A 14,408-nucleotide genomic window follows, 5' to 3' on the forward strand; every position below is an offset into this window, starting at 1 on the left:
CAACAAACGGTGCAACAAGTGGTACAACACACAGTGCAACAAGTGGTACAACACACGACAAGGAGCAACAAGTGGTACAACACACACGGTGCAACAAGTGGTACAACACACACGGTGCAACAAGTGGTACAACACACACGGTGCAACAAGTGGTACAACACACACGGAGCAACAAGTGATACAACACACACGGTGCAACAAGTGGTACAACACACATGGTGCAACAAGTGGTACAACACACATGGTGCAACAAGTGATACAACACACACAGTGCAACAAGTGGTACAACACACGGTGCAACAAGTGGTACAACACACACGGTGCAACGGGTGATACAACACATACGGTGCAACAAGTGGTACAACACACGACAAGGAGCAACAAGTGGTACAACACACACGGTGCAACAAGTGGTACAACACACACAATGCAACAAGTGGTACAACACATGGTGCAACAAGTGGTACAACACACACGGTGCAACAAGTGGTACAACACACGACAAGGAGCAACAAGTGGTACAACACACACGGTGCAACAAGTGGTACAACACACACGGTGCAACAAGTGGTACAACACACGGTGCAACAAGTGGTACAACAAACACGGTGCAACAAATGATACAACACACGGTGCAACGGGTGATACAACACACACGGTGCAACGCGTGATACAACACACGACACGGTGCAACAAGTAGTACAACACACGGTGCAACAAGTGGTACAACACACACGGTGCAACAAGTGATACAACACACAGTGCAACAAGTGGTACAACACACGGTGCAACAAGTAGTACAACACACGGAGCGACAAGTGGTACAACACACGGTGCAACAAATGGTACAACACACGGAGCGTCAAGTGGTACAACACACGGTGCAACAAGTAGTACAACACATGGAGCAACAAGTGGTACAACACATGGTGCAACAAGTGGTACAACTGTCATAAAGACCCACCTACGCAGCTAACCAGTGTCTCTATAGCCTGGGTTTTCAGGTAGATGTGAGGTTTGAGGGCAGAGTCGAATCCCTCCTTGTTGTTATCTCTGAACTCTTCATTGATGTCAAGGTAGAGTGATAAAAGAGATTCGATATGAAGACCGTCTTTCTCAGTGATGATCAGCTCACTAAACGTCTCCCCCAAGATCTCTTCAGTTGATTCCACTGGGCTTCCATTCTAGTGGATATAAACTTGTTTTATTCCAAGTCATAAATTGGGACAAAACAGTTTCTCACAAGCGCAAATTGAAGTTTTTTTTGTCATATAAACTGGCCAAGGTCCGAGAATATATGATATACCTTGACTGACAGAGACCCTAGTAGTCAAAGTGAAGATATGATATATCTTGACTGACGGAGACCCTAGTAGTCAAACAGAGTCAAACTAGACAAATAATTAGAATGAACGCCTCAGAAATTTGGAAAATTCATAACTTTTTAACGTCAGAAAATGTTCCATTAAATGGAAGATCAAGCCAAGCTGACTGGGTCCAGACGACTCTGGTGATATTTCCTAAGTTGGCACGCAGATCCATCAATGACTGCTGACTGACTAGACATTAAATAGTGTGAGCTCTGTCAACAACTAACAACTAACAACTGTCAACAACTAACAACTGTCAACAACTAACAACTGTCAACAACTAACAACTGTCAACAACTAACAACTGTCAACAACTAACAACTGTCAACAACTAACAACTGTCAACAACTAACAACTGTCAACAACTAACAACTGTCAACAACTAACAACTGTCAACAACTAACAACTCTCAACAACTAACAACTGTCAACAACTAACAACTGTCAACAACTAACAACTGTCAACAACTAACAACTGTCAACAACTAACAACTGTCAACAACTAACAACTGTCAACAACTAACAACTGTCAACAACTAACAACTGTCAACAACTAACAACTGTCAACAACGAGCTTTTATTTAACCCCCTAATCAAAAAGCTCAATTAGAAATCCATTTGATACGAATTCACCCAAATAGAAGTAGAATTACCTAATCAATCCATTTGATACGAATTCACCCAAATAGAAGTAGAATTACCTAATCAATCCATTTGATACGAATTCACCCAAATAGAAGTAGAATTACCTAATCAATCCATTTGATACGAATTCACCCAAATAGAAGTAAAATTACCTAATCAATCCATTTGATACGAATTCACCCAAATAGAAGTAAAATTACATAATAAAGCTTTTTGCAACCACAAACTGGATGGTAATCAGCCCCTTTGCTGTCTGACACATCAGTTTCTTCTCAATCAATGTTGACAAACATGTTTATGTACATGAAACGTTGTATAGCCAATATTTCCATAGTTTACTATGGGAACAACTAATTTTATTGTTGTTGGTTGAGTCATAGCACCGACTTATCAACTTGAATCGTTCATGGAAACTATACAACTGTGAGTTTATTGCGTGATCTACTTTGATGTCAAGAATAATAATTGAAGAATAATGACAAGCTGCTATTCATGGAGCTGGAATACACCCTCAAGTGAGCTACAATTGCAGAGAAAATCCATAGTTTACCAGGGTGAAGATGACATCAGAATTCTCGGCAGGACCGGGACCAGATAACTCATCGATATCATTAGCGGCTGTACTCGTCGTAGGGTTGTCTCGGGTAGGACATTGATGCAAAGGAGGTCCTTGAATTGACAAGGCTTTCTGCTGGTTGAACAACTCATGGGAGAGCCAGAGCTGTAACCTGTGCAAGCATAGCATATGACGGCTTGAACAGTGTGACATTCATTGAACAGTGGGAGACATTGTGATCAGCTTTAGATATTTTAAGAAGTGTGAGATGCTTTGAACAAAGGAAAGTACTACGCATGACTTGCAACCACTTGCATAGCGTGTGACACTCCAAACATGTGACACCCTATGACAAGTGACACCCTATATGACATCTAACATTATGCATAGCAAATGACTAGCATGTATTATAAATAACAGCAACATGGTGCATGTCACAGCACAAGATATAACACTCTGCATCAACCAAAACATCAGCAAAAAACAGAATATTTCCAAGCGAGGCTGAATGCGAGGGCAATGTATCAGCATTATTAGTATCTGGAAAGTGCAAATATTGACAAGTGAATAGCTATGTAATAAAGAAATGCAAGAGACCTGAGCTCAGCAGGACTGTCACAGCTATACTTGAGTCTACTGTCAATCGCAGCTGACATGGGTGACGCCATTTCATTCACCATGGGTGGTCCATCTATGATCGACTTCCCTTCCTTCTTACCAAAATACATTTGCTCCACCCTATTGTAAACGATTCTGCCATGTCAAATAGAAACATCAGAGAAAGCAGCGATGTCACTCAACAACCTGGCAAGTTGATAAAATCAGCAATAAAAACTGAAGGCTTTTCAAACTTTATCTAAATGTATACTTTGGTCGTATGTCAATATTCGAAGTACGCTATTTTCCAGACTATAAATGGCGGTTTTCTTCCAAAGTTTGGCAGAGAATGCTTATACCCCGGAACAAGTTCCGCGTGACATTAATGACATAATTACCGGTGTACCATTTCAAGTGTTATTTTTGCACTAAACCGCTCTAGGTACATGTTAGTAATTTCAACATCGGCCATTGTTCACCATTTAAGTAGTCAACATGGCGTTCAATTTTATCAAAGAAGTTTTCCCAAAACGGTAACTTATACTCTAGTGAAACTCATGTTTTTGTCTTCGTTATTATAGATTTTATGGCTGGTGCGACATATACGACTGTATACTCCAGAGCGACCTACAGTTCCTGGGGTATACAACGTATACGACTGTATACTCCAGGGTGACCTACAGTCTCTGGGGTATACGACGTATACGACTGTATACTCCAGAGCGACCTACAGTCCCTGGGGTATACGACGTATACGACTGTATACTCCAGAGCGACCTACAGTCCTTGGGGTATACGACGTATACAACTGTATACTCCAGAGTGACCTACAGTCCCTAGGGTATACGACGTATATGACTGTATACTCCAGAGCGACCTACAGTCCCTGGGGTATACGACGTATACGACTGTATACTCCAGAGCAACCTACAGTCCCTGGGATATACGACGTATACAACTATACTCCAGAGCGACCTACAGTCTCTGGGGTATACAACATATACGACTGTATACTCCAGAGTGACCTACAGTCCCTGGGGTATACAACGTATACGACTGTATACTCCAGAGTGACCTACAGTCCCTGGGGTTTCACTCTCAAATTTCATCCCCAAGTGCTTGACGAAGTGTTTTTTGGTGGCCAGACACTCTAGAGTGTTTTCATAGAAAAGGTATGTTTTTAGCTTGGCGCCGTGGATAGGGCCCAAACCTGTCTCAGTGAGTTCCACACACAGTGATGGAGCCAAAAATGGGAAGGGGGCAATTAGCCTGTGGTGATGAAGTGATAAGGGGTAGTTTTTCATTAATGTGTAAGTCACTGATAAGGGTGCATCTTAAAACATCTCAGACTAGTCCTTGGGGCTGAATAGAAGAGAGTGGACCACCCTCGGCCTACAGTCCAAAAAACACGATACCTTTAAACACAAGATTTGTCTTCTCTTGGACATAACAGTGTTAAAAGGTGCACAATAAACGCTATTCACACAATAGTGATAGGTACTCTACTTTTTGACATCACAACTATCATAATCAGACTTACAGATCTTCCATATCTGACCCGATCATGTCCATCTCCATTTCCATGTCCATTTCCATCATCTCATCTATCATCATCTCGTCTCTATGCATCATTCGTAACATGTCAAGCGATCGCATACCTTCAGGCCCGCCGAAAGAAGGCATCAAACCACGAGGGCCCATTGGACCCATTCCCTCTCCCATCATCATGTCTATGAAGTGGGATCTATCCATTCTCTTCGCTAGTGCATAAAATGGGTGTGAATAATTAGGATGCTAGTAGATATTATAGAGAACGATGTTGTCATCATTCAATATGTAAAAGAACAAACTCTATGCTACGTTTTCAGAAGCACAATACAGCAAGCACCTTGACTAACATTTCTTACGAATTGTAAAAGTACGCGAATGTTTATGGATTCCCTGCTCGTAGGGTATGTGTTAGAGCTAAACATAGGATTCCCTGCTCGTAGGGTATGTGTTAGAGCTAAACATAGGATTCCCTGCTCGTAGGGTATGTGTTAGAGCTAAACATAGGATTTCAACCACATACAAATGATAATTGTGGAGAAGTTACGGTAGTTTTTGCCAGGATAAGGTCATGCGAAAACGGAAATGAAGGCCTTGTTTACCCTGGTAACAGGTCTGCCCCGACGAAGCACCATTGTAAAATATAGCTTTGGATTTCTATCAACGATAACTAACCACCTGGCATGTATCAGACACAAAAGTGCATCGTAAAAATGCTGTGATTAGATTCGTCCATAGTTCTCACGGAATGAGCAGTGTTACCAGTGTTAATCAATTATCACTAACAATCGCGACTAGAGGTAAATGGCAAGTCTATGACAATGCAAAAGACCGCAGGGATCGCTCAGTGTATCCAAAGCAACAGCAAATATTGTCACATGTACAACAGAATAATAATCATCATAATACAGAGGCAGTATAATTCAGGCATTAGGCAGGTAATTAGGCAGGTAATTCATGAAAAATTCGGCCAGTTGGGCATGAACAAGAGGTCTAGGATACAAAATATCAGTCTGTTTTCAGCAAACAAACATTGTCATAACACTTTCTAAGCATCTAGCTCACTGATTTGTTAATCTGGGGAGAAACCTGGTCAACCGCGCCCTAACTGCATAACAATGAATATTAAAACGGTGAGAGAGCGACCAGTCATCGACGATCAAACCAATTCTGACTACAAAAACATTTTTGTACAACTTGACAACTGAACAGATTGTTGAAAGACTTATATTAAAGATAAACTGACACAGATTTTCAATTGGTTTCGCCAGAAAATAATGGTATTTTTCTACCACACGTGTCTGTTTTTTATTTTAGAGGTGGTCTGACCGCCAGGATGTTTCATGATTAAAATCAACCAAACTTGATCCCGTTTAAAACATTCAGATGAAGCGAAAGTGAAGATGACGTCTATAGTTGCAAAGAGACGGACAAAAAGAGATGTGTAATGCTGCAAGGTGAACGCAACACCATATATAAGCTATCGCAATGATAACAACTAGTAGCATCATTTCGCACGTATTTTTCTTCTGAGCGTTTTAACCGTGATCAAGTTTTGTCGATTTTAACCTTGAAACATCCTGGCAGTCAGACCCCCTAAAATATCAGAAACAATCGCAAAAGATAGAAAAATACCAATAATTTCTGATAAAATCAACTAAAATATTGTTCAAGTCCATTTTTAAGTCTTTCAACAGTAAGTAAGGTAACGGTAAGTCTCTACATTTTATGGTGCCACACCAAAGATGCATGAAGTGAACAACACTTTTTATTCAATATATCACTTTGTTATTTTTCATTGTTTAGTTTAAAAAAATTTTTATTCTACCTACGTAGTGTTTTTATTAATGCTATTTAGTGCTTTGTACTGCTTGTGCCCTTTTTCTTGAAATGTGACTCAAAGCAATGAGCAAAGGAGAAAATTATTTATTCGTGAGATATGCATTTCAAAGTAGATCAACGACATCGTGTTTAGTAACCGATAGAGTTCAATCTGTCTCGCCAGCAACTCGCCTCAAGCATGTTTAACATGAGTGGTCTTACGCCATGCCAAGAGAACTTGCCCCATGTTAAAATGTTAGCACGATCTCTCTACTTCTCAGCCTTGCCAACATGTTGAAGCAACAGGACTGTTTAACAGATGGTTTGACTGCATGATAAAATGATTGCAGACCGCTTGTCTCATGCTAACCATGGTTTAGCAATTGTACTTATTTATATAGCTAGATGTAAAATACATATATCAAAACAAGAGGTGCCATTAAACATTGAACTTACTTTATAAAAATCACAGTGTAAATTTAAGAGCAGCATCATAGCATAACTAGTGAACCAAAGTAACTTCAGTGACCTATATATGGCCCTCTATGCTCATGTAAGCATACAACAAGGTAGGTCAGTTGCTCTTAATTAAATTGGTAGGAGCATCCCATTTCCAGTTAAAAGGTCAATCTGAAGGTCATAGTATGTGAAAGAACTACATTAAACACGAGACTTGAATTCGGCCTTACATGTTCTGGGCGAGGAGGTGCCATCCCTATCTGGGGGTGGCACGTCTTCAGGGTCTGGACCGTTGTCATAGAGGTCTAGCTTCGCTCTCTCACACTCCACAAGGTCTTCAAGGAAACAAGCCACAGCGTGTTTGCCCCATTCACCAGCCCAAGCCCGTGTTCTGGAGTTGTATTTGGAGTGAACGATATTATAGATGAGCTGTCTGAGCTGGGGGGCGGTAGCCACTTCCCCTAATTTGAGTGAGGGTCGAGCACAGAGACAAAGTCGACTAAGGACCTGCAACAGACAGACGTTCCAAATAGTTGAACGCCTGGTTACTTAATAGCGCACACGCAGAAAACAACCAGGTACCATTGTTGCTTCAACAAACTCCTTTTTGTGTCAAACCAAGTTTTCAACTTATGATACACCCTTAGTACCGAACCTTCCATGTTTTACCACCAAGGTCAAGGAACCATTAATGAATAAATGAATGCTCACCTTGCAGCCAAGAATAAACATGTCGCTACGACATGAGAAGTTGGCATGGAGTAGGAGGCTAAGCACACCCCTCGCTACCGGCAACACGACTTCTCGATCAAGAATGACTGCTACTCTTGTCCCTGTGCCTCCCTCTAGGCCATCCATGACTAAAATACAGAGCCGTCATCAAACCATCACAAATGCAGTCGAGAGAAAGCAGCAGAGGAAACAAATGGCTGATAAAATCAAGATAAAAACGTACGCAGAGACTCGGAATCACCCATCATCATGGCCATGTTTCGTCGCATCTTGTTGTCTGGATGGCGGTCCGGATCAAACCTCCTTTTCATCATCTCCATGTCAAACTAAAGACAAGTCGGATATAGTTATTAACGTCGAGTAGAGAAGTAGAATAGTTTATTGTAAAGCTGTCAGATGGAGACCAGAATTTGTCAGCTTAGAAACCATGACAGGCGATAGAGAGGTTTAGATTTGTGTCAACATGTACCAGGCTACATATCCCGTATACAAGGCTACACATCCCATATACAAGGCTATGAATTCGATGTACAAGCCTATTTATCCTATGTACATGTATGATGCTATACTTCCCATACACAAGGCTATACATACCATGTACAAGTCTCAATGTACAATGTAAGTTGTCTACTTCTGTGCTTACGAGTTGATAAAATGACTTCTATACCAACCAAAGTGGATGAAGATGCGTTGAGCTTTAGAGAGACTGTTACATGGATGTTAATAGTGAGTTTCAGAGTGTCTTCTAGCGTGACTTTCAGAGAGCACATGCAATGTATCTGACATAGATTAAGACGAGTGATATAGACAAGAACACGTGTTTTGTCTTAAGTTACTACAAATATAGCATTCGATTACTCTCAAATGGTATACTCAAACATTCAGCATGTAACATGCAACAAACAAATACGAAAAGCGTTACGAGAATCTTTGGAACACGATTGGCTCACAAGACACTTTTAGTTTCCCAAACTTAAGCCTGAAGACCCACCCTTCTGAACATGCGTTTCTTTGTGGCTGACGTTTTGTCTTTTCTGGAAGATCCTGAACTTGAAGGCCGAGGAAGACGTGAGGCACTGTTGTTATACTTGTAACGCATTCTCATCTGAGACCGTTCTTGGAATACCTTTTGTCTGGCAGAGAATCTGTGGTAAACCTGTAAAGGGATGTCAAAGCTGTGAGAAGTATACCTGTTAAGAGATGTCACAGCAGTGAGAAGTAAGCTTGAAAGAGATGTTCGAGCTGTGAGAAGTAAACCTGTAAAGACATGTCAGAGCTGTGCGAAGTAAACCTGTAAAGATATGTCAGAGCTGTGAGAAGTAAACCTGTAAAGACATGTCAGAGCAGTGAGAAGTAAACTTGTAAAGATGTGTCAGAGCGGTGAAAAGTGTACCTGTAAAGACATGTCAGAGCAGTGAAAAGTATACCTGTAGAGACATGTCAGAGGAGTGTGAGCACGCTGAAGAGACAAGTAATCACTCAATTAATGTTAATTCATAAAAGCTTTGATGAGACAGTGTGTACATGTATCGTTAAGCTAGAGATGCTGTGAAAAAATCAAGCAAAGGAATGAGGTCTTCAAGAATACATAAAAAATACCTTCCGCAAGCTAACAGTAGCTTCGGTGGAGAGGAAGTCCCATCTGTCGAGAAGTGCTGGGTCTTCGATGTCATAGTTGGAGTCAGTTAACTTAGAGAAGAAGAGCATCAACCAGCTGACGAGCTCCATATCTGTGAACCCTGCATAAAGATAAATTGTAATGTGCTCAACACTAGCCGCTACCTCTAACGCTACCTCTCCAACGCTTTCTCTCCCACGCTTCCTCCGACACCATATCAGGCGATGATAACTGACACAAACTTAACACTTAATTTTCCACAGCTTGACACTCAACTGCCCGTATGAAATATCTGGACGAGTTGCGTTGCAAACTCTAAATACATAAAGGAAAAGATAACAATTAAAAGCAGTTGATAGGGCAAGCAAAGGGTCAACCTGAAGTGGGAGTGCCAGCTGTCAGAGGAGCCAGTTGATTAGACAGAAGCTGCAAGGACTTTGCACAGACTCTGCGTGAAGCTTTTCGTCCGGTAGAGAGACTTCTCTGTGCCATGGAAACAAGCAGGCCAAATACTCTACAAATACAAGCATAGATACATAATCTGCAGGCACCTAGACGAGAATTAAGTGAATTAAATGAATTGGAAATAGGAGTGATATAATTAGGATTGTTGTTTATAAAGCAAACAAGTGTTCCAACTGGAGTGGGTGTTACAAATAAGCAGAATCAACTTCTAGCAATGCTGCTCATTGTGTGATATTTGTATTTTCTACAATGAACTTGAACCTAGCATCATCAAGTGAGTGAAATGATATTGTAGAGTTGTTCGTCGCACAGATAAGCAAGTAAAGTGAGTCGTACTTTAGTTTGGGGAAGGAAGAACTGTGCGACGAGCTAAACATGTCTCTCAAGATCTCCTCAAACAGGTCCCCGTACCATTCCTGGCCACTGCAGACCTGCACTATCAGATTACCTACAATATGTGATTGTCAGTAGCAACGTGTGAGTTACATGCATAAATCCCTGTGTCAGCCAGCCCAAACTTCAAAGTGAGGAAGGGAGGGTTTCCTTTACCCGTAAGTATCTGCATTCGTCGGTTGCCATGGAGACAGAGATGGTGAAAAAGCTCTTTGGCGACGTCTGCTGGAATGGCTTTTGATAGATCATTGGGTAAAGCCCCACCTCCTCTGCTGATGAGCAAGGACAACGATGCTTCTATGAGAAACCTTAACTTGTCTCTACATGCCTGCTGAGTCCGATGTTGGCTGTCGGTCTTGCAAGCGAATGGAAGGACGGAACGCAATCTGCGAATATAAAAACAGAGTATAAATGAAGTGCAATCATTAACAAAACGATGCTAAAAACAAAGATGTAATAAAAGGAGAGAGTCCACTCACCTTCGAATGGCATTGTTAGCGAGATTAAGCTGCTGCTGGAGTCTCACACACTCGTCATACGTCTGCTCTATCTGCGCGCAAAGTGGATTATCCTCTTGCTCTATGTCGACAGATTGGTTCTCCGCACTCTGCAGCACACAGATACCTTAGTGAGCATTACGTGTATGTGTCATGCAGCACACAGATACCTTAGTGAGCATTACGTGTATGTGTCATGCAGCACACAGATACCTTAATCAGCATTACGTGTATGTGTCATGCATCACACAGACACCTTAATCAGCATTACGTGTATGTGTCATGCATCACACAGACACCTTAATCAGCATTACGTGTATGTGTCATGCATCACACAGACACCTTAGTCAGCATTACGTGTATGCGTCATGCATCACAATGTATATTTAGCGTCTGCAATTTCGACAAGCTACAGCAATAACCAAAAGCGTGTGGCACAATATACATATAAACAAATAATTGATGATCCAGCACTCGAGAGCAGAGGTGTAGCTATCATCCAGCCATTTCAATTCAAGTGAGGAGACGTAAAGAAGCCTTTCCACACACATTCGTTGTCCATCTGCGATGGCTATCTACACAACTGCTGAAGACGGACTGAAGACAGATGCACATGGCAAACATGCCTACCTGCAAAAGAATCTTGAGGCGACCAGAGGAAAGAGTGTAGCAGCACTTGATATCCTGCACAGCGGCGGCGTAGACACTGATCTGCTTGCGTACCTCCTCTGTCGTGCGAAGCGCTCGAACATTCGAGCCAGCTTCCCATGGAAAGACATAGGCATGTCCATAGAAGGCACCGAGTGGTATCCGATAAGTCTGACCAGGCCCGGCACTCCTCGGCACATAGGTTATCTAAAAACATCCTCTTCCCAATAACAACCACAGTCATGTCTCTCTTCCCAATAACATCTACAGTCATCTCTCTCTTCCCAATAACAACTACAGTCATCTCTCTCTTCCCAATAACAACTAGTCATCTCTCTCTCCCCAATAACAACTAGTCATCTCTCTCTCCCCAATAACAACTACAGTCATCTCTCTCTCCCCAATAACAACTACAGTCATCTCTCTCTCCCCAATAACAACTACAGTCATCTCTCTCTCCCCAATAACAACTACAGTCATCTCTCTCTCTTCCCAATAACATCTACAGTCATCTCTCTCTCCCCAATAACAACTACAGTCATCTCTCTCTTCCCAATAACAACTACAGTCATCTCTCTCTCTTCCCAATAACATCTACAGTCATCTCTCTCTCCCCAATAACAACTACAGTCATCTCTCTCTTCCCAATAACAACTAGTCATCTCTCTCTCCCCAATAACAACTAGTCATCTCTCTCTCCCCAATAACAACTACAGTCATCTCTCTCTTCCCAATAACAACCACAGTCATCTCTCTCTTCCCAATAACAACTACAGTCATCTCTCTCTTCCCAATAACAACCACAGTCATCTCTCTCTTCCCAATAACAACTACAGTCATCTCTCTCTTCCCCATAACAACTACAGTCATCTCTCTCTTCCCAATAACAACTACAGTCATCTCTCTCTCTTCCCAATAACAACTACAGTCATCTCTCTCTTCCCAATAACAACTACAGTCATCTCTCTCTCCCCAATAACAACTACAGTCATTTCTCTCTCCCCAATAACAACTACAGTCATCTCTCTCTCTTCCCAATAACATCTACAGTCATCTCTCTCTCCCCAATAACAACTACAGTCATCTCTCTCTTCCCAATAACAACTACAGTCATCTCTCTCTCCCCAATAACAACTAGTCATCTCTCTCTCCCCAATAACAACTACAGTCATCTCTCTCTTCCCAATAACATCTAGTCATCTCTCTCTTCCCAATAACAACCACAGTCATGTCTCTCTTCCCAATAACATCTACAGTCATCTCTCTCTTCCCAATAACTACAGTCATCTCTCTCTTCCCAATAACAACTACAGTCATCTCTCTCTCTTCCCAATAACAACTACAGTCATCTCTCTCTCCCCAATAACAACTACAGTCATCTCTCTCTCCCCAATAACAACTACAGTCATCTCTCTCTTCCCAATAACATCTAGTCATCTCTCTCTTCCCAATAACAACTACAGTCATCTCTCTCTCCCCAATAACAACTACAGTCATCTCTCTCTCTTCCCAATAACAACTACAGTCATCTCTCTCTTCCCAATAACAACTACAGTCATCTCTCTCCCCAATAACAACTACAGTCATCTCTCTCTTTCCCCAATAACAACTACAGTCATCTCTCTCTTCCCAATAACAACTACAGTCATCTCTCTCCCCAATAACAACTACAGTCATCTCTCTCTCCCCAATAACATCTACAGTCATCTCTCTTCCCAATAACAACTACAACTACAGTCATCTCTCTCTCCCCAATAACAACTACAGTTATCCCTATATTCACTAAATATTTAATATATCATAGCAAAATGTTCCCAATTTTATCGATAATATTACTATTATTATATTAATATTACTCAACACAGAATAATGTGATATATACAGTAACACCTCACTTTTTACAGTTAATGGCAACAGGCATTCTTCGCGATAAGTGAAAATACGCAATATAAAAACTAATGTTTTATCGTATGTACATAAGTTGAAATTTTAACACCTGAACACTTAAACTGCTAGATAAACATTGTATTAATTTCTCATATACAGGATTGGGGCCACTAGCAGTGCATAGTGCAGTGCAATTTAAAAATAGAAATGTCTAGTGCAATGCTAGTGCAAATTTGACATGAGTCCCTGGGTGCACTAGTGCAAGTGCAGTGCTTAGTGTGACATGGTATGTACTAGTGCAGTGCCTAGTGCGGATTAGAAAATTCACATAAACGCACTAGCGCAAGTGCAGTGCACAGTGCAACATAAAATGCTCTAGTGCAATGCCTAGTGCGGATTGGAAACTTTTTCATAAATGCACTAGTGCAAGTGCAGTGCCTAGTGCGACATAGTATGCACTAGTCTAAACTAGATCTAAACTGACTGACGCCAACTTTGAAAGGCTAATGTTCCTTCGGTCTAATAAACATCTTCTTTGAACAATATTGCTTATCAATTTTGCCATCAATATGACTTACTGTTTACATGATACTGGTTTATCCAAGGGTAGATTTTCTTGTTTTACATAGTACATTTATGTAATAAGAAGTGAATTCTTCCATTCCATGCTTGCTTAGTATATTTAGTTATTGTAATCGTACTAGTGCAGTACAATTACAATAACAAATAGTACAATACATTGCACTATTTGATATCTGTTGTCATCTGCACTATTTAATATTGAGCATTATTGTAGGTCTATGGTTTGTTTGAAATTTTAGGTGAGGCTAGTTTATTTGACAAATACATGGCTGACATCCTTTGCACAGCTATAATTGTACTATTGCAGTGGATAGCAGTAGATATCTGTTGATTAGCAAGCAATTCCTGCAGCTGCTATAGCAAAAAAGCTCATTGGTCTAGTGCCTAGTGAAGTTTAATAGTGAAGTGCCTAGTGCATTTATGATTTTACACTGCACTAGTGCTAGTGCAATGTCTAGTGCACAAGAATTTTTGCTATTGCAGTGCCTAGTGCATTTTTGACTTCACTTTTCGATGCACTAGTACTAGTGCAGTGCCTAGTGCACAAGAATTTCTGCTAGTGCAGTGCCTAGTGCATTTTATATTATTACT

General features: G+C 41.1%; 1 protein-coding gene across 1 annotated transcript in view; it reads right to left on the reverse strand.

Annotated features, from left to right (window-relative positions):
• LOC137401006 (baculoviral IAP repeat-containing protein 6-like) overlaps positions 1-14,408 on the reverse strand; it is a 96,694-nt gene that overhangs the window by 41,775 nt on the left and 40,511 nt on the right. Inside the window, 15 exon segments of the mRNA XM_068087347.1 lie at positions 965-1,184; positions 2,565-2,742; positions 3,168-3,308; positions 4,708-4,927; positions 7,226-7,502; positions 7,707-7,855; positions 7,951-8,053; positions 8,399-8,506; positions 8,719-8,883; positions 9,327-9,466; positions 9,723-9,859; positions 10,147-10,258; positions 10,360-10,589; positions 10,683-10,810; positions 11,331-11,555. Coding sequence (XP_067943448.1) covers positions 965-1,184; positions 2,565-2,742; positions 3,168-3,308; positions 4,708-4,927; positions 7,226-7,502; positions 7,707-7,855; positions 7,951-8,053; positions 8,399-8,506; positions 8,719-8,883; positions 9,327-9,466; positions 9,723-9,859; positions 10,147-10,258; positions 10,360-10,589; positions 10,683-10,810; positions 11,331-11,555 — 2,533 coding nt within the window.

This window comes from Watersipora subatra, chromosome 7 (genome assembly GCF_963576615.1).
Source record: "Watersipora subatra chromosome 7, tzWatSuba1.1, whole genome shotgun sequence".
NCBI classification, from domain to species: Eukaryota; Metazoa; Bryozoa; class Gymnolaemata; order Cheilostomatida; family Watersiporidae; genus Watersipora; species Watersipora subatra.